Raw genomic sequence first — 16,972 nt, forward strand, 5'->3', positions numbered from 1 at the left:
GCTATTAACATTATGTCTATGTATATCTGACTCGAATCACACGCGATACCAGTCGGCATTTAATGCTTCATTTTATTCAGCTCAGCTCGATAGAAGTATTTTGAATTATGCTCGGGTTAACTCGAAGGAAAATAACGTTATTATTTTCTATCAAAGTAAAAGAAAATTAACGTTTAAACGATAAACAAACGATAATTAGGAAGAAGGAGATGGAAAAGCTTATTTATTAAGAGAAAAAATTTCAATAACTTACTAAAAACATCAAAATACTTTATTTTAATTACAATTTGTAATTGATATTTTGTATGATTAAGAAAAATTCGTGTTTATTCGTGATGTATTTACCGCCACATTTTGAATTAAGATTCTGACATATTCAACGAACATCTCGAAACTCTCGAAAAATAGATTCTCGTGAACGAGACTGCGCGGGAATATTCATACGCGAAATTGTGGCAAGAATACAAGCATAGCTATGGATGTTGTATAACAACTTGATAATACACTCACGAGATTTATACATTTACCACATATAGTCTAACTCGTAGAATCATTCTGATACATACTTGCACTTTAACGATACGAATAAAACTATTATTTTCTTTACATTTACAGAGAGAAATCGATTAATATCCAACTTTTGTAAATCGCTTGTTGTACTTGAGTACGTTTATGTATCAAGATCACAAATTAGCGATTCACCTCTAGAAAATGTGCGTGATGGCTTTTTATCCCCTACGTTTTGCTTTCTCTTCCGGTTGATCACCCCATCCGCTGCATCCATCATCCTCAAAATTTGAGTTTGATCAGAGCAATCAACCGGTGCAACAGATATATCTCTGACAGCTCTGAACTTGCCGCAATTATTCAGGTGTTCGTTTTCCAAACGGAAAAAATTCCATACAAATCTCCTATTAGGAAGGAGCAGCAATTACTTCGAAATCAAAATTGTACGTGTAATCGATCTTTATACGTGACAACTTCGAATGTAATAAAATGATGGATAAATACGAGCTTGAAAGCATAAATTAAACCATTAGTTGACTTAACATGCGAAACATGCAAGTTAGTATACAATATACAAATAAGGAAAAAAGAATTCATTTCATTGATAAATGGAGGCTATACATTGGAGGCTATATATATATATATATATATATATGAAAATGATGTTTACAAATTAAAGTATACAAGAATAAAAGATGCAATTACAAGATGACAATTTCAATGATCACGAAACGCCGTCCTTTCATCATCGTCGCTGTTCGTACGATCCATAAGATGTATAGCAGCCTTCGGTTCATCGTGTTCATTGCGTTTGTAAGGCCCTATGGAGATATCTCGGACAGCTCGAAATTTGCCTACATTGTATAGGTGTTCGTTTTCCAGACGAAAATAATTCCATATGTACCTTCTATCAACTGATTAGTAAGGCGAATTGATACATAATATTTCTTGTGATAAATAAAAACGTAGTTACGTTTGCGCAGTTACTGATGATAAATCGACAATAATAAAAAATTACTTAAACGTTTAACGAAAAAAAGATTAATGCGATTAATGAAATACACGATGGAATAAATAAAACAGGGATAAAAATTAAAAACAAAGAAAAATTTTATTTTGTTGTTTATTATGATTTATTAGTTGTTTCACTTAGTCAACATTGCTTTATCAAATTTGCGTGACTGAAATATAAAATGATTTTAAATTTCATGCAAACGAAAAATGTCATCAAGCTTGTCTAAAAATGAGACTACGTAACGATGTGCAGTATGAAATAGATCATACATGGATGTACAGCCAAAATCGCAATTTCTAAAAATATATCTATGTTGCTAACGATATCAACTTACTTCTAACTTACCTGAACACCTCCAATGGCGCAATTATAGAAACCATTAAATCTGCATGTACGTATCCCATTTCGGTGAGAGACAACGAAAATGCCCAACCAAAACGGAGTATAAAATCTTCGATTATTGCAAAATAATAATAGTACTACAACATAATATAAATATTACTGCATAGATATAAAATTACTATCTTAATTTATATAAATAATCAATCTTACCGGAGAGGAATAAACAATTTCTTCCCTTAGAAATTTATTTTCTCCTGCGTTATTGTCAAACAATCCCCAATCTAATTTTATATCCCATGTGTACGTGAAACAAGAACTCATAATACTTACGAATATCCATAAATAAAAATAAGGATTTTCGGTAGACATCACGTAATACTCTGCAAGGTAGTAATTACTCTAGACGTATTATAATTCTTTCGTTATGTTAACTATTCTTAAGGATACTTACTAGCATTAGTTAAATATAAATAAGAAAATACTACAACGAAGAAACTAGTAGCATATTTCGCAGCATTTACAAGGTGAGGAAAGGCTTCCTTTGTATCTCTATATCGCCGTAGACATTGTGCAAATCGAAACCATGCTGGCAAACAAGCTACAAATAATCTCATTGATAATTCGCGCATTATACAAGTTTCTGCATCTACCAAAAAATACATCAATTAGGTAATTACTGACTTTTGTTGAGCTGTAAAATTATAATTTACAATATCTAATTACGAACCGGTGACGTCGGTCCACGAAGAATTTTGCACATAAAAGCAAACGAAATATTGAAAATCTAAGAAAACAGTATTTAGCGAATTAAGTTGATCAGCAAGCCAGAAGTCAGCAAATCCGACATAGAAAAATGGAGCGCAAAATATTCTACCCAAGACACGGAGTGCCCAAAATCTAGCTTCATAACGTAATGTTTTTGTCGGATTGAACAAAAACAAAACTAGTAATATATACAACAACATCTGAAACATAACTTACATATATCTTTCAACAACTTTATATGTTACAAAGACTTACAGGCTGAACAAATGGTGGTATTCCTAACGTTTCGCTGTATAAAAATCCCAAAATTGATAGAGACCAAACCAATCCAAATACACTAGCCATTTCAATAATGTGCTAAAAATATATTATATATGTCAGTAACTTACATACATAACATTTACAAAGTATACAACCTGTTCCGATAAGTGATTACGGGGATCCAGCTCAAATATTAAAACGTGATTTACGCCAGAAGATCTCCATCCATATACATTAATTCCCATGAGAAAAAGAAACTGAATCATAAGAAGTGGTCCACGGTATAATCTACACAAAACTCGCCAATTATTGTTGTCGCTATAACGTGCACCTATCAAATGATACAAATATTAAAAACTTCTTTATACGTGCATCGCGTGTATCTGGCTACCTGAAAGTACCACTGCTATAAGAAGAACCACAAAAGCCCCTGAAAAAAGTCCCACTTTGAATGTAATCCATGGGGAAAGCTGTTCTCCAAGCGGAGGGACTCTTAAACGTTTCATAGCACGTTGTCTGTCTCCGTGTTCTAAATCTCTGGTAACCAATGCTTCTGTTTCTGCAATGAGTCTGTCTATGTCTTTGTGCGTGTGAAATAACGCTGTATCCACATGCTCTGCTCTCCATTTTGCTCCAAGCTCTATATTTAAAAGCTAACGTAACAATTTTCTATTAGTTATTGTAGATACAAACTTCTATATTCATTAATTGTTTTTACTCACTTTATCGTGTTTCTTTAATATTTTTCTAAATCCAGTAAAATTAAGATTCTGGTAATTTTGAAGTAAAATGAGAAAAAGATAAAATTCAGAAAAAGCTAATTTCAGTTCTTGAAGTTTTCGTGCTGAAACTGGCTTTTTGTGCAGAATATTGTTACGGTAACGGATTTTGCGACTTCCCTGTACCTGATCAGAAACTGACAGAATTTCACTTAATTCATTGTTGAGGGTTGCAAATCTACGTGTTGCTTCTGCTAATTTTTCTAATGAAATAGACAAATAATTAATATACTTTTTAATTAATATTGTAAGTAAATTAAATAATTATTGTAAGATGAAAAATTTACCTGAATAAAACGTATTTATCTTTGCCAATTCCTTATCACAATAATGAAAAAATTGTTCGTCAAATTTGCCAAAATAACGTTCTAATATGTGGGATTCCGTTATGTCTGCAGCTGGTGCTTGTTCCACCGCAGCATAGAGCAATGCTTTCATTTCCTATAAAATAGTATTTTTATTTTAATATACATTTCTTAATACGTTTGATCATTAACTACCAATTTGTAAAGTTGACATTAGATCGAAAATAAATATTTCTAATTCTTTTACCTCGTAATTTATATATTGTTTCCTCCATTCTGGTGTAATATGAGCACTTAAGTGCTCTGTGAATTTCATTTTTTTTTACGAATTAATTAATTCGACAACTGTAGTGTTCGAATTTCACCGACTGTACCAGTGCACATATATCACGATTAATTGTATATGAAGGAGATTCATAAATTATCTTAGAAAAAACATGTTAAGCATACGTGATAGATACCTTTACGTAGAATTTATTTGAGGTTATAGAATATACATATACTGCATTATATTATATTATTATATTTTGTATGCCTCATCGAATTTTGGACATTCATATTGTTGTTTTAATTAATGGCATTAAAGTTAATATTAATAAATGTTAATATTTTATATACAGTTCTTTAATTGATAGAAAAGCAATATTAAGAAATAAGATTATTATCATGTCAACAAGACTAGCTTCTTCGGGATATAAACAAATGCGATGGGTAATTAAGAACATTTATATTAATAGACTGTTCTTATAGGAATAATCATAGCTTATTATTTTCTATTACTAAGTAATATGAGTTTATGTCTTATTTTTTTATTTTATATTAATTACCATTTCATATTACTAAGTATATATATGAAAGCACAAATTTAGATATTGCTTTCGTTTTATTAGTTCTCAACAAAACAAAGAATGGAAGTTATAGATACTATGGACGAATTACTTTCAAATAATAGACTTAAACATAAACAACACCCAGGTATATTAAAACCTAGACAAGTAGAACAACCAAGCTGGCTTGCAAACACAGTTCAAAACATTCTACGTGGTAACAAACTTAAAAAAATATGTTCTATATCATTAATATAAGATTTCATGATTGTTATGTTTAAATACTTCGGATATTAACTTTATATTTTACAGATAAAACCATTTCATTACAAGGCATATCTGCAAGCGGTCAAAAATTAGCAGCACATCTACATAATCGACAGCCTCCACCAGAAAAGAAAGATGTTCGTTTGAAAATGAAAGAAGTTCAGTCAAGACTTAACCAATATGAAATGCAAGATTCAAATAACAATGATAAATTTGAAAATTCAGAAGCTAAAAGGCTTCTTAAAACTCTTCTTTATAATTGGGCACCAATTCAATACGATACCTACACAAGCTTAGCATATTTAGTTAATAGAAGTATGCCTGAATATTGTGTTTTGTATAAAATTTTCAAGGAAATTGTTGATAATGATAAAAATTTCAAGCCAAAGACATTATTTGATTTTGGTTCGGGTACTGGAACAGTTATGTGGTAAGATATAATATACATAAAAATTATTTTTCTTTCTCCTAAAGGTATCGAAGTAAAAATATTAAGGGAATACAAATCTAATTTCACTAGGGCAGCCTCAAAATTCTGGGTTAATTCTATTAAGGAGTATTATTGTGTTGATATTTCTAAAGATATGCATGAATTATCTGAATACCTCATAAAGAGAGCTATACCACAAGTTAAACCAATGCATATTTTCTATCGACAATTTTTTCCTGCGTCTCCAATTGTAAGAATATAACTTATATCGTATTAAAATATGTAAAACAGAGTTTAAAGATGTTGTTTCTATTGTAGCCAACTTACGATATTGTAGTGAGTGCGTACTCTTTATTGGAATTACCACATCAAATGTCTCGTCTTGAAATAATTTCAAAATTATGGCATAAAACAGAACGATATTTGATTATTATAGAACAAGGAACGAATGTTGGATTCAGAGTAGGCTACACAAATTCTTAAAAATGTAATTGATTTTAAATAATGTATTTATAACTAATCACTTTATTTTAAATAGCTAGTTAACGAAGCACGAGAATTTATACTGAATTCTAAAAAAGCCCATGATGCTCATGTATTTTCACCTGTAAGTATTAATATAACCATCGTCTTATGGTAGACATTAATTTAACATATAATATTAACATTTTAGTGCCCTCACGATACAGTGTGTCCTAGATATACGACAGATGACACTCCTTGTAATTTTGAAATCACTTATCTAACATTACCTATTGGTGGAAACTCGATGCATAAACGTGAACGTTACTCGTATGTGGTACTTAAAAAAGGTACTTTAGCACGATATTACATAGTAATGTCAGTTATACGTAATGAAAATAATCTAGGAACAATAAATAAATTTCCCAGTATATATTTCTTTTTTAAAAATGTGTAATTTTTTAGGTAACCGTCCCGAAAATGATTGTAAGTGGCCTCGAATTGTCAGAGAAGTATTAAAACGTTCTAGACATGTTATATGCCGTATGTGTACATCTTCCGGAAAATTAGAAGAACAAATTTTTACCACATGGAAAAATGGAAAGTGTGTATTATCTAAGTTTTAAAAAATGTATTATAAAAGAATTTCAGTGACGCTAATGTGATGTTTTGCATTTTTAGAAATACATATCGTTGTGCAAGGAGTAGCGAATGGGGTGATCGTCTACCTTTTAAAATCGTGGAAGTAGAGGAAGATGAAAAAGTAGAGCAAGAAGAAGAAATAGAAAAAGAGAAAGAACATATATGAAATAATTTATGTGTAATTTAGTCACTGCACAATAAAAAATATTTGATTATATTTATGTTTGTCTGTGTTCGCAAGGAGACACGTCTGCGGTGTGACTCGTCAACGAGAATCATAAATTCTTGTCTCGATTAGTATCGACACTACGAATAAGCCGATTCCCTGCTTCGATTACAATTATAGGACAAAATCTGACACAGGGTTTTAAAGTTTAAATATAACTGTATATTTCACAGAGAACAGCTTCGGAGATTGAATGTGTGAACGAATGTTCAGTCTAAACGGAACGGTACTGTTTTGGTATCGCGTGCCTTGTGCGGAAAGCTGAGTGTAAGGGATATATGTGGAGAAGATGAAAATTTGAGATGGACGAGCCTAGAACATGGGACGAGCGGATTAATTAATTAAAAATTTCGGTGAAGAAGTAAGGGCAACGGCCATCGTTGTTAATTGGTTGGAAGAACTGATAGAAAGAAATGAGAACTGACCGCCCCAAACTGAAGCCCCTAAACATAAATACGGAGCGTACCCTCGAGTGACGTACGCGGAAATCGCGCGTGTCCCAACATTTAATCGTTAGTTACAATTAATAAAACCGGGGAGCGCCTCGATAATGCATCGTAAAAATAAGGGATTCGACATTAAACATTAAATCTTATTTCAGACAAATTTTAGGCAGAACAGGCAGAATTAGTGGTAATAAAGACTAATTTTCGGCACGGCAGTAACGACTTCTTGGGGATTATTGCTGGTCCGAGTGAATATGTTAAGGGAAACATAGACGGAGAAATAAGACTAGAGAAGATACATGGTATCTTTAGAAGATTAGAAACGGCTACTCTCAAACGGTTGTTGTGGCTGAAGAAATGGCCGAGTGTTTAATGACTGGATCGCGGTATGAAACAATTTATTTGATCTTTTCAATTTCGTGCTCGATGCTCCTTTTATTTACTGCAATAAAATTTCTAATTCTAAAAGAAGAATATTCCGATAAGATTAGTTAATTTATTTATTTAGAAATCACGGGCACAAGCTCTATATTTGTACAATGAAGAGGAGTACTTGTAATAAAGAATGACAGATATACGACAAAGAAAACAAAAAATGAAACATAAATATATAAGAAAAAAGGCGGGCAAAGCAGGTTATACTATAGTAACACGTTAAGAGTCAAATAATTGCAACGCTGATCGTCTGAACTTATAGTAAGATCTAGAGAAGATATCGACTTCAAGTTCGAAGATACTACGATACTTGCATAGTTCAGGAACTCTGAGATCGTTGGGAAAAAGGAGTCAACTCGGAAGACCGCGGTATAAAGAACAAGCATTGGAATTACTAAGTCGAAGTAACCGAAGGACTGTCGATGTAATTATTAATGATTTTAAATAAAAAGAAAACAAAAATGCCAGCAACTTCCGCTTCTTCGGTGTGCTTCTAAAAATCAATTTTATTATTTACAGCTAGATATCGTTAATATGTATAACTTTCATTAATATTAATAAATTATTCTACTCATGATGCGCGTATAATGGTTGAACTGTATTTAAATTGTATAAGATTGCTTTTAAATACCCCTCTTCGTATCCAACGATCTTTCATTTTGCGGGCAGAAGATAACCGTATTAAGCTGTATCATAAAACTGTTATTCAACAAGTTTTAACCGAAGAGACAACTTAAGACTGTTATCTTCTGTACGCAAAATGAAAAATCGCTGGATACGAAGAGGGGTATTTAAAAGCCGTTTGCAGGCTGGACCACGGCCAGTTTTGCGTGCACAACAGAACAGCAAATTTCTCCAGATGTAAGGTAAGATCGATTTAAGGATTGAAATAAATGTATCAGACAGATTATCGCTTTAGTAATTTTTAATAATCCAAATTCAATGTAAAAATCGTTTGTATATCGTTTTGCATTTTATCTAACTTTAAAACAAATTTTCTAAATTAATCAGTGATAAATTATTACGCTAATATTTGAACGTTATGAATCTATTATTAATAGGTTTTGATTGTATTTTTTTTTTTTTTTTTTTTTTTTTGATTCATTCGCAAAATATTATTTATGAAGAAAATACAAGACACAAGAAAATATGTTGAAAATGGAGACAGTTGTATAGGAAACTTTAGAAAATAGTTTACAATAATGAAGATTCAATTGTCGTACGATTCACGAAATACTTAAATAGCGAAGATAAAAGGGCTGTTTTAATAAAAGAGGAAGAGGACAAAAAGTACAACTGGTCGCGATAATATTGTTGATAGTATTGTGTATCGTAGACATGGGATCAGTTATCGAAGATGGAATTGGAATATATCGAAAAAGATGACACGTTTGGAAAAAGAATAAAAACGCTTAAGTGTATACACCGATTACGCAAAGAGTTATGAAATAATGAAAGTGAGAGCATGTTTCGTCCCTTCCGTATAACTTTCTCTCACGAGTCCGCGTGTATGCCCACTTTCTTCCTGAAAAGCGCAGCGCAAACGCACGTTTCAAGATAGTCGAAAACGGCAATCGAGGTGAGAGTCGAATTCCGCATCTCGTTTAATCACTTTCCCTTACCGAAACTGTTGCAAACGTATTTCTAAAAGTTTTTTTTATGAGAACGTATCGATACGAAACATTATATTCCGCTTAAGATACTACATAATTGATATAATAGTATATGCAGTCTAGAATTTATTTATGCAATACTCTGTTCTTTCGGATTGATTTTTTTTTTTTTTTTTTTTTTTTGTTCTCCGGTGATCTTAGATTTTGTGGCCCCGTTACTAGAATAGGCAACTTACTACGCAAATAATATCTCCGAAGGAGCTGGTTTCACAAGTTAAGGCAATCAGCGTTGTTCTTATAACGTAACTTGATTAGCCCGTCTTTTCTTCTACATCTTTTCTCTCGTATACTTATATTCTTTTTTCATCTTTATATACTTTCATCCTTTTCTTATACATTCATTATTCATTATTGTAACTACTTTTCTTCCTCGTGCCGTACGGTTTGCGGCCGTGATTTTCAAAATAAATAAACAAATACATTAGTGTTAAAATATCGAGTACCTTGAAAAGTAAACTTATAACGGTATTTATTGTGTTCGCAGTATGTTTTCCACGGTGGTGTTATGTATAATACTACTCTTATTGCTACTATATCTAGGATCGCAGAAACCCAAAGGATACCCTCCAGGTGCTTATATTCCCTAACTTATATTTCCCTTAATTTATACATTTTTAACTTCCTCCCCCAAGCCGATTATAAATTAATAAAAAAAGAAATCGAATAGAAAAATTATTTTCAACAATTTGATAAATATTAGGAAAAACGCGGTCGGTGTATGTCTAATTTTTAAGGATTTTAGGTCCAAAATGGTGGCCAATTTTCGGTTGCGCCATCGAACTGACTCGTCTTCGCAAGAAAACTGGTTACATGTTCGAGACCTGTTTCACTTTATGCAAGAAATATGGACCGGTGGTCGGTCTGAAAGTCGGCGTGGACCGTATCGTGATACTAAACGATTACGAGAGCATTCGAACAATGTTCGCTAATGAAGATTGCGATGGAAGACCGATTGGTCTGCTTTACGATGTGCGAACTTCCGGTTGTAGGAGAGGTAACTTCATCAGCATCAACTTTTTCTTTAGTTGTCTAATTAAAGATTCGTCTTAAACGTTGATCTTCCCCCCCCCCTTTTTTTTATTTATCCTTTATTCGTGTATTTGGATCTTTTCGATACAAGGATTAATTCTCGTGGATGGAAATTTGTGGATCGAGCAAAGAAGATTCGTGTTGAAACATCTGCGTGACCTCGGCTTCGGTCGGCAAGACATGGCTGTAATAATACAAGAAGAGTGCCGATCGCTCGTTGAACACATCAAAAAGTTAATCAGCGACGAACATAATAATCGAATTAACGAATCTAAAATGTATTGCAATAATAACGAGTATGACGATAAACAGATATATCGATTAATTAAAAAAGATAAGCCGAACGAGACAGAATTAATGGAGAGGCATAGAACGAGCGAAAAGCAACTAAAAGCCTCGGATTTGTACGTAAATGCTTACGAATACGTGGACATCAAGATGGCTCAATCCCACCCTGGAACGATAATTCCAATGAACGACGTGTTTGGAATTACAGTACTCAATACTTTGTGGAGAATGATAGCTGGTAAAAGGTTGTTCATTCTCTGTTACTTCCAAGTATTATCTTTCTTATTCGATAGTCGAAATATCGATCTAGTCTCGTTGAAAGATCAAACAGTTTTTCAATAACAAAATTTATATTCGAGATATCCGATTCAGGTTTAATATCGATGACGAGAAGCTAACTTATTTCCAACGGATTCTGACACAGGCTTTAACGAAAATCGATATGTTAGGAGCACCGTTTGGTCATTTTCCGCTATTGAGATTTATCGCGCCAGAAATGTCCGGTTACAAATCGTTCGTGGAGGTTCATCAACAACTTTGGGAGTACTTGAAGGTAAACAAAATACCATTTGAATACTGAATGTCAATTATAGGAGAGGCTAAGTAATATAATTATAGGATGAACTGGATAATCATAAGAACGACTTTGAACCAGACTCGCCGCGAGATTTAATGGACATATATCTAACTGTTTTGAACTCTAAAAATTATAACAACACGTTTTCAGGTATTTGAATATTAGAGATACGCTTTAAGAGTAATATTTCATTTAAATCGATCGTTATCGTACCGAATTATGTTTCAGAATCTCAATTGCTTGCCATTTGTATGGATTTATTTACAGCAGGTTCAGAAACTACGTCCAAAGGTCTTTGCTTTTGTTTTTTATATTTAGTGCTATTCCCGAAAGTACAGAAAAAGGCACACGAAGAAATAGATAGAATAATTGGACGTAACAGACTTCCAACTCTAGAAGATCGAACCAGGTGATTCAGAGAGACAAAATTTGATAAAAATTCGATTCTAAGATTGCTATTAGAAAATTTAATATTTTTTATTGATCATCTGTATAAAATGTAATTAATTATCTCGCTTTAGAATGACATATATGAACGCTATCGTCTTGGAATCAATGAGATTCTTCGTAGGACGAACGTTAAATGTCCCGCATAGAGCCCAAAGAGATACTACGATATTGGGTCATACGATACCAAAAGTAAGTAACTGATGCGACGAGACATATCGAATACGAAACAATTAAATTCTTTATGCAAGTAATATAGCTAATGCTATTTTAGAATACGATGCTTTTGGTAAATTTCAATAGAGTATTAATGGATGAATCATGGGGTGATCCCGAAAACTTTCGACCAGAAAGATTTATAGACGAAAGCGGTAATATTATTACGCCGCCCACGTACTTGCCATTTGGTTTCGGTAAATATTTCAACATTAAGAGACGTAATCATTTTCTTTTCTTTTTTTTTTCAATAATCATATGTTTAACACTGTTATTTATTTACAATAGGCAGACGTCGTTGTATGGGGGAAAATTTAGCTAGAAGCAATACATTTATTATAGCTACTACTCTGTTACAAGCATTCACATTTTCCACGGTACCTGGAGAAGAACCATCGACAAAAGATTTTGTCGATGGAGTCACCATTAGTCCTAAACCATTCAGGGTAATGGTTTCTTTAAGGACGTAATTAAGTACGAAAGCGTTTAAAATAATTTCAGTCAAAAGTAATGGCAATTTTTAATCGACTCGATCCTCGATCGAATCCTTATACGGTTTAATTGATATCAGAAAATTATTATGAAAATAATATCTTTGTTGATGTAAACTTATAACGCAGTATATGTAGCAAATAGCGTACAGTAATTACAATAGTCCTAAGTAAGCGTATATTTTAATGTTTAAAAAATAAAGTGTATCGAGTAAAGCATATTTTAATGTTCAAAAACATATATTTTATTTTATATGAAAATACATGTGTGCGTATTTATGTATGTATGTATATATATTTATATAAGAAGCTATACGAAATAAATAATACATATACGAGAACCATACAAACTTTAAATCACCGTTCACTTTTTAATATATAACAAGTATTCGAATCTCTAGACATTAATAATATTTCTTTGATAATATATTACAGAAAGTATATAAATTGCACATAATTACACATATTACAAATGTATATTTGTTCGACGATTTTTCCTTGTTTTACGAAAAGATAAATCACTTGTTTGTTCCACTGACCTTAACATTTCTTAAAATAGTCTGGCACTTATTTTTATCGCGATGTTAAGTATATGACATTCCTATTCGCATTAATAGTATTGTGCGAGAGATTCGAGTCACAGAAACTTCCTTGCTCACTTACTAGAAATACCTACATAAAATTATAAGTGGTGTTTCGATCTTTGATAAATGAAATAACATATTGACTACGCAGGTACTGTTTCGATTAGAGAATTGGTAAAATTGGTCAAAAATTTCGTAAGTTGCTCGAAAACATATCTCAGAAAAAGAATTAAATATTTTTGCTAATAAAGGACTTATATTTATATCGTCCCGTTATACGTAATGATGATTCATCTTTTAAAAACAAAATTTTGTTAAACTCACTTTCTAAATTAAAATCAGATCTACTAAAATATCGTATAAGCTATCTCTCATGGTGGACGGTGGAAAATAATCTTTAATCTATAATCTATCAAGATATAATGACACGAAAATAAAATTAAAAATAATTTAATAATTAGCTTATATTATCCCTGTAAATGATGCCGAAAAAATTTTTGAAATATTTTTTCTGCAGGTCAACTAGGATGATCTTCGACTATATGAATCTGTTAATATAAAAAATGAAAAATAAATGTGAAAATCTGCGTAAATTTTACTTATATAATATTTATAAATATAACAACATTCTTTACTGATAAATGTTACCTCGGATAAGATAGCCCAATTTTCACTTTCGCTGTGTACTGTCAAACGAAGTATCAATATTTTCCCTAATCTCGGATCTACTGTTCCTTGAGCAATCCCAAGAGCATCAAACTTTCCTAATTATAAACAGCGTTATATATATATTATTAATTACATATGCCTATTCATATAATATTGTACAATACCTATAATAACATAACCATCCTCGGTAATGTCATTACTGTTTCTATTCATGGATGCGGATATCTTTGTAAAGACCTCTACTGTAGTGTTATAAAATCTATCGGATGGATGCTCAGGATTTCCACTTCTAAATAAGTACCTGCATTACAAAAGTTAACGTCATAATTACTTGTTGCATAAAATATGATACATGTTTAAAATACCTTTTTATAAAAATAGGATGGGAAAATTTGAATTTTAAATGGTCTCCGGGTTGCGGCAAAAGACCCCAAAAGAATGATTCACCTTTATAGGCCTTTTGTAACGTATATTGTTTGTAAGGTTTAATTTGTGTTTCGACTATCGCTTCTGGATTTTCGTGCGCATAATATAATGTTATTTTTCCAAATTGTTTATCCTAAACATACCATTTGTAATAACTATAGAATATAGAAAAAAAAAAACAGAAATACCATATGTGTAATTGTTTTCCTTTTAATATATGTACCTTTAATTTCTGTACTTTTCCTTTCAACGAGGAGTGTGTTCCTATATGTTGAAAAAGCGAAGGTTTGTAGTGAACCCATAATTCTGCTTTAGCCATTTTACAATGTTTCTAAAATATACAAAACATTCATTAACATAAATACATTACATACAAATACATATATGTCTTTAAAATATATTTCTTTCTAATTCGCTATTAAGTGTATACACTTACACTATCTTTGTCAAGACTACAAACTTTAGTTGATACCAAATGATCTAATAACCAGTCAACTGGTTTATCGTTGTGAAACATTAAAAAGAATTGTATCAACCATGGCAGTTCTGCACATTTAAATAACTTTCCTGATAAAAAATTATGAATATAAAACAAAGCAATTAATTTTAGCAATTAACATATCAATATCGATATAACATACCAATAAATCCCAATTGACAAAAGTCCAAAACAAACCAATTTTCTTTAGTTGCTATCTTTTGTAGTGCAAAAGATTTCATCGTCGTTATAAAATTCTTTTTAGCTAAAATATCATCTTCTAGTTGTACATAAAACGTTCCTTTTGTCTGAGCGTATGACATAAGAAATGCAAAATCTAAATTTTGCTTTGACCTCCAAACAACTCTTTGGTGGTCATCGCCTAAAGTATCGTGCAATTTGGATAAATCTGGGTAATAAGATGCAGACGGAGATATTACATCAATTACACCAGCTTCAAATTCAGTTGGGAACCTGAGATATAAACAAATAAATTAGATATATTAAGAAATGGATAGCATCAAACATTGCTATTTTTTACGTATAACTTACTGAACTTCAATTTGTTTTGCAACATACGTCACATATTCCAAATCTGTCTGTAAAAATATATATGAATGATACATAGATAAAAATAACTATAGTGCAATATTTCAAGGCAACTATGTTATTATCTTGCAAATACTTACTTCTGCGATTAACACGATAATTAAAGTATCTGCTGTCTCCACAGAATTCATGCGATCTAGTAAATTTTTAAGTGTTGCCATTAAATAACTTTGTACTTCTCTTTTAACTGTTGGTACACCAAGTACCATGCTAACTCCAGTGCGACCTTTACTCTGTACAAATGCTGGACGTAGACTATTAGGATCATTCAAAAAATGAGGAAGAAAATTATATATAGATGGCAACTTTATGTTGGTCACATTTGATGTAGCATTGTTAAGTAAAAATTGAAGATCTGGCAAAATGTGATTGTTCTCTATTAATTGCAATAACTGATGTGACAATAAATTTATTTCTTCTTGACTTGTAATATATTTAGCATGTAAATGTTCCAACTTAGCTTGTAATTCTGCGATACTATTTTGCAAGACTGTTTCTTCGTGCAAATCTGATGGCGATAGAAGGTTTAGAATGGCGCATATTATTAATAATATTGAGAGTATGATCAAACGTCTTCTTATGGGTGTCAGAACTACAAAATGAGGCATCATCTTCTTGATACTAAATTCTACATGGTTATAGTCATAATCTTGTTGAATAAAAACAAATTCTCAATAATATCACATTATAAGTTCACACCATGGGGAACCTAAAATATATTGATATATGTAAATGCATTGTAATTAAACAACGTGAAAGCTGAAAAAATAGAAAATCATGAAAATCTAAATGATATTAGAAATGAAAGATTAAAGTAACATCAAATTTCAGATAACACAAAAGATAATAAATTAAAAATTATATATTTATTATTATCTATAAAAATTATGTATGAAATATGAAAAAGGTAAACAAATTGTTTACAGATATACGATCATTTCCAAAATTGTACATTGAGAAGGAAAGCATCATCTGCACCAAAAACAGGAAAGAAAAGATCATGACAGGAATATATCTACTATGCTTTTAGTATTTTGTTTTCCGAAGATTAATATTTACCATGAAACATCATATAGTCTTGAATTCTTCGGATAATGACAAAGCAAAACCTATGAGACTTACTAGATTCAACGAATATCATTATCGATTATAAAGTGTTCATTTTAAACCGGTAGTTTTCTTCAATGAAAACCAGTATTATTTTCTTTTAATCGACAGTAGCATTTTGTTAATAACCTGTAAACTTGACTTTTTCTAAATATTATACTTTATTTGATCAGAGAATTGGTTATATTGCGCTATTTTCAATTAATGTCCAATATAATCTCGGCAAAGACAATTTTCTTACTCGAAATTGTTCAGGGAAAAAAATTTTGATCGATCGTTTCAATTCGTTCTGATTCATTTTACCACTAACGCGTCATTCGATTTTTTCATTCTCTTTCTGATGTATATCACGTATTTTTATATAAAAATCGTATAAATTATATATTATGGCAAATTACTAACATTGGTTCTACATACGTATTATAGCATAACTTATTTTACTATAACAATACAAATTGAAGAGTAGCAGCACCAATAGTAGTGATGCTTGTAAATTTTTAATAAAATGATAAAACGACTAAAAATGTAAATTAAAATGTACACTTTTTACAGGATACTTTTCAATTGATTGGAAAAATAAACTTGTTTATAATTTTAGAAAACAATACATAAATAATTTTTAATACACTGCAGAACAATTAATCGAAAGTTGTATTCAAATTTGAAATA

The 16,972-nt window shown here is 31.3% G+C and overlaps 4 protein-coding genes across 10 annotated transcripts; 2 read left to right on the top strand and 2 right to left on the bottom strand.

Annotated features, from left to right (window-relative positions):
- Nucleotides 1-249: 249 nt before the first annotated feature.
- LOC126918739 (xenotropic and polytropic retrovirus receptor 1-like) lies at nucleotides 250-4,342 on the bottom strand. Its single transcript, XM_050727078.1, has 11 exons — nucleotides 4,222-4,342; nucleotides 3,957-4,110; nucleotides 3,613-3,872; nucleotides 3,282-3,543; nucleotides 3,046-3,221; nucleotides 2,885-2,986; nucleotides 2,592-2,829; nucleotides 2,316-2,510; nucleotides 2,075-2,244; nucleotides 1,868-2,001; nucleotides 250-911 (listed from the first exon to the last, which is right to left on the bottom strand). Exons 1-11 carry the CDS (start codon nucleotides 4,288-4,290, stop codon nucleotides 671-673), a joined length of 2,001 nt encoding a protein of 666 aa, XP_050583035.1. The 5' UTR covers nucleotides 4,291-4,342; the 3' UTR covers nucleotides 250-670.
- Nucleotides 4,343-4,537: 195 nt separating this feature from the next.
- LOC126918809 (methyltransferase-like protein 17, mitochondrial) lies at nucleotides 4,538-6,819 on the top strand. The gene is made up of 9 exons (XM_050727219.1): nucleotides 4,538-4,685; nucleotides 4,865-5,018; nucleotides 5,114-5,498; nucleotides 5,589-5,748; nucleotides 5,817-5,960; nucleotides 6,037-6,105; nucleotides 6,172-6,310; nucleotides 6,426-6,564; nucleotides 6,642-6,819. Exons 1-9 carry the CDS (start codon nucleotides 4,641-4,643, stop codon nucleotides 6,766-6,768), a joined length of 1,362 nt encoding a protein of 453 aa, XP_050583176.1. The 5' UTR covers nucleotides 4,538-4,640; the 3' UTR covers nucleotides 6,769-6,819.
- Nucleotides 6,820-6,971: 152 nt separating this feature from the next.
- LOC126918751 (probable cytochrome P450 303a1) lies at nucleotides 6,972-12,771 on the top strand. 4 transcript variants are annotated; one of them, XM_050727128.1, is made up of 13 exons: nucleotides 6,972-7,340; nucleotides 7,430-7,660; nucleotides 7,783-8,575; nucleotides 9,046-9,288; nucleotides 9,867-9,952; nucleotides 10,125-10,376; nucleotides 10,503-10,944; nucleotides 11,072-11,252; nucleotides 11,318-11,426; nucleotides 11,505-11,685; nucleotides 11,798-11,915; nucleotides 11,998-12,136; nucleotides 12,228-12,771. In XM_050727128.1, the coding sequence occupies exons 5-13, from the start codon at nucleotides 9,868-9,870 to the stop codon at nucleotides 12,407-12,409; spliced, it is 1,689 nt and encodes a 562-aa protein (XP_050583085.1). In that variant the 5' UTR covers nucleotides 6,972-7,340; nucleotides 7,430-7,660; nucleotides 7,783-8,575; nucleotides 9,046-9,288; nucleotide 9,867; the 3' UTR covers nucleotides 12,410-12,771. The 4 variants fall into 4 exon arrangements, with proteins under 4 accessions (XP_050583085.1, XP_050583103.1, XP_050583094.1 ...); XM_050727146.1 differs by having other exon boundaries at nucleotides 9,046-9,952; XM_050727137.1 differs by lacking the exon at nucleotides 9,046-9,288.
- LOC126918772 (alpha-1,3-mannosyl-glycoprotein 4-beta-N-acetylglucosaminyltransferase B) lies at nucleotides 12,652-16,866 on the bottom strand. 4 transcript variants are annotated; one of them, XM_050727175.1, is made up of 11 exons: nucleotides 16,545-16,864; nucleotides 16,256-16,432; nucleotides 15,277-15,905; nucleotides 15,140-15,186; nucleotides 14,751-15,061; nucleotides 14,546-14,676; nucleotides 14,333-14,440; nucleotides 14,049-14,242; nucleotides 13,848-13,984; nucleotides 13,663-13,778; nucleotides 12,652-13,562 (listed from the first exon to the last, which is right to left on the bottom strand). In XM_050727175.1, exons 3-11 carry the CDS (start codon nucleotides 15,805-15,807, stop codon nucleotides 13,533-13,535), a joined length of 1,605 nt encoding a protein of 534 aa, XP_050583132.1. In that variant the 5' UTR covers nucleotides 15,808-15,905; nucleotides 16,256-16,432; nucleotides 16,545-16,864; the 3' UTR covers nucleotides 12,652-13,532. The 4 variants fall into 4 exon arrangements, with proteins under 4 accessions (XP_050583132.1, XP_050583141.1, XP_050583136.1 ...); XM_050727184.1 differs by lacking the exon at nucleotides 16,256-16,432 and having other exon boundaries at nucleotides 16,706-16,866; XM_050727179.1 differs by having other exon boundaries at nucleotides 16,319-16,866.
- Between the last annotated feature and the right edge of the window lie 106 nt (nucleotides 16,867-16,972).

The sequence above is a fragment of the Bombus affinis genome, chromosome 1 (genome assembly GCF_024516045.1).
Source record: "Bombus affinis isolate iyBomAffi1 chromosome 1, iyBomAffi1.2, whole genome shotgun sequence".
NCBI lineage: Eukaryota > Metazoa > Arthropoda > Insecta > Hymenoptera > Apidae > Bombus > Bombus affinis.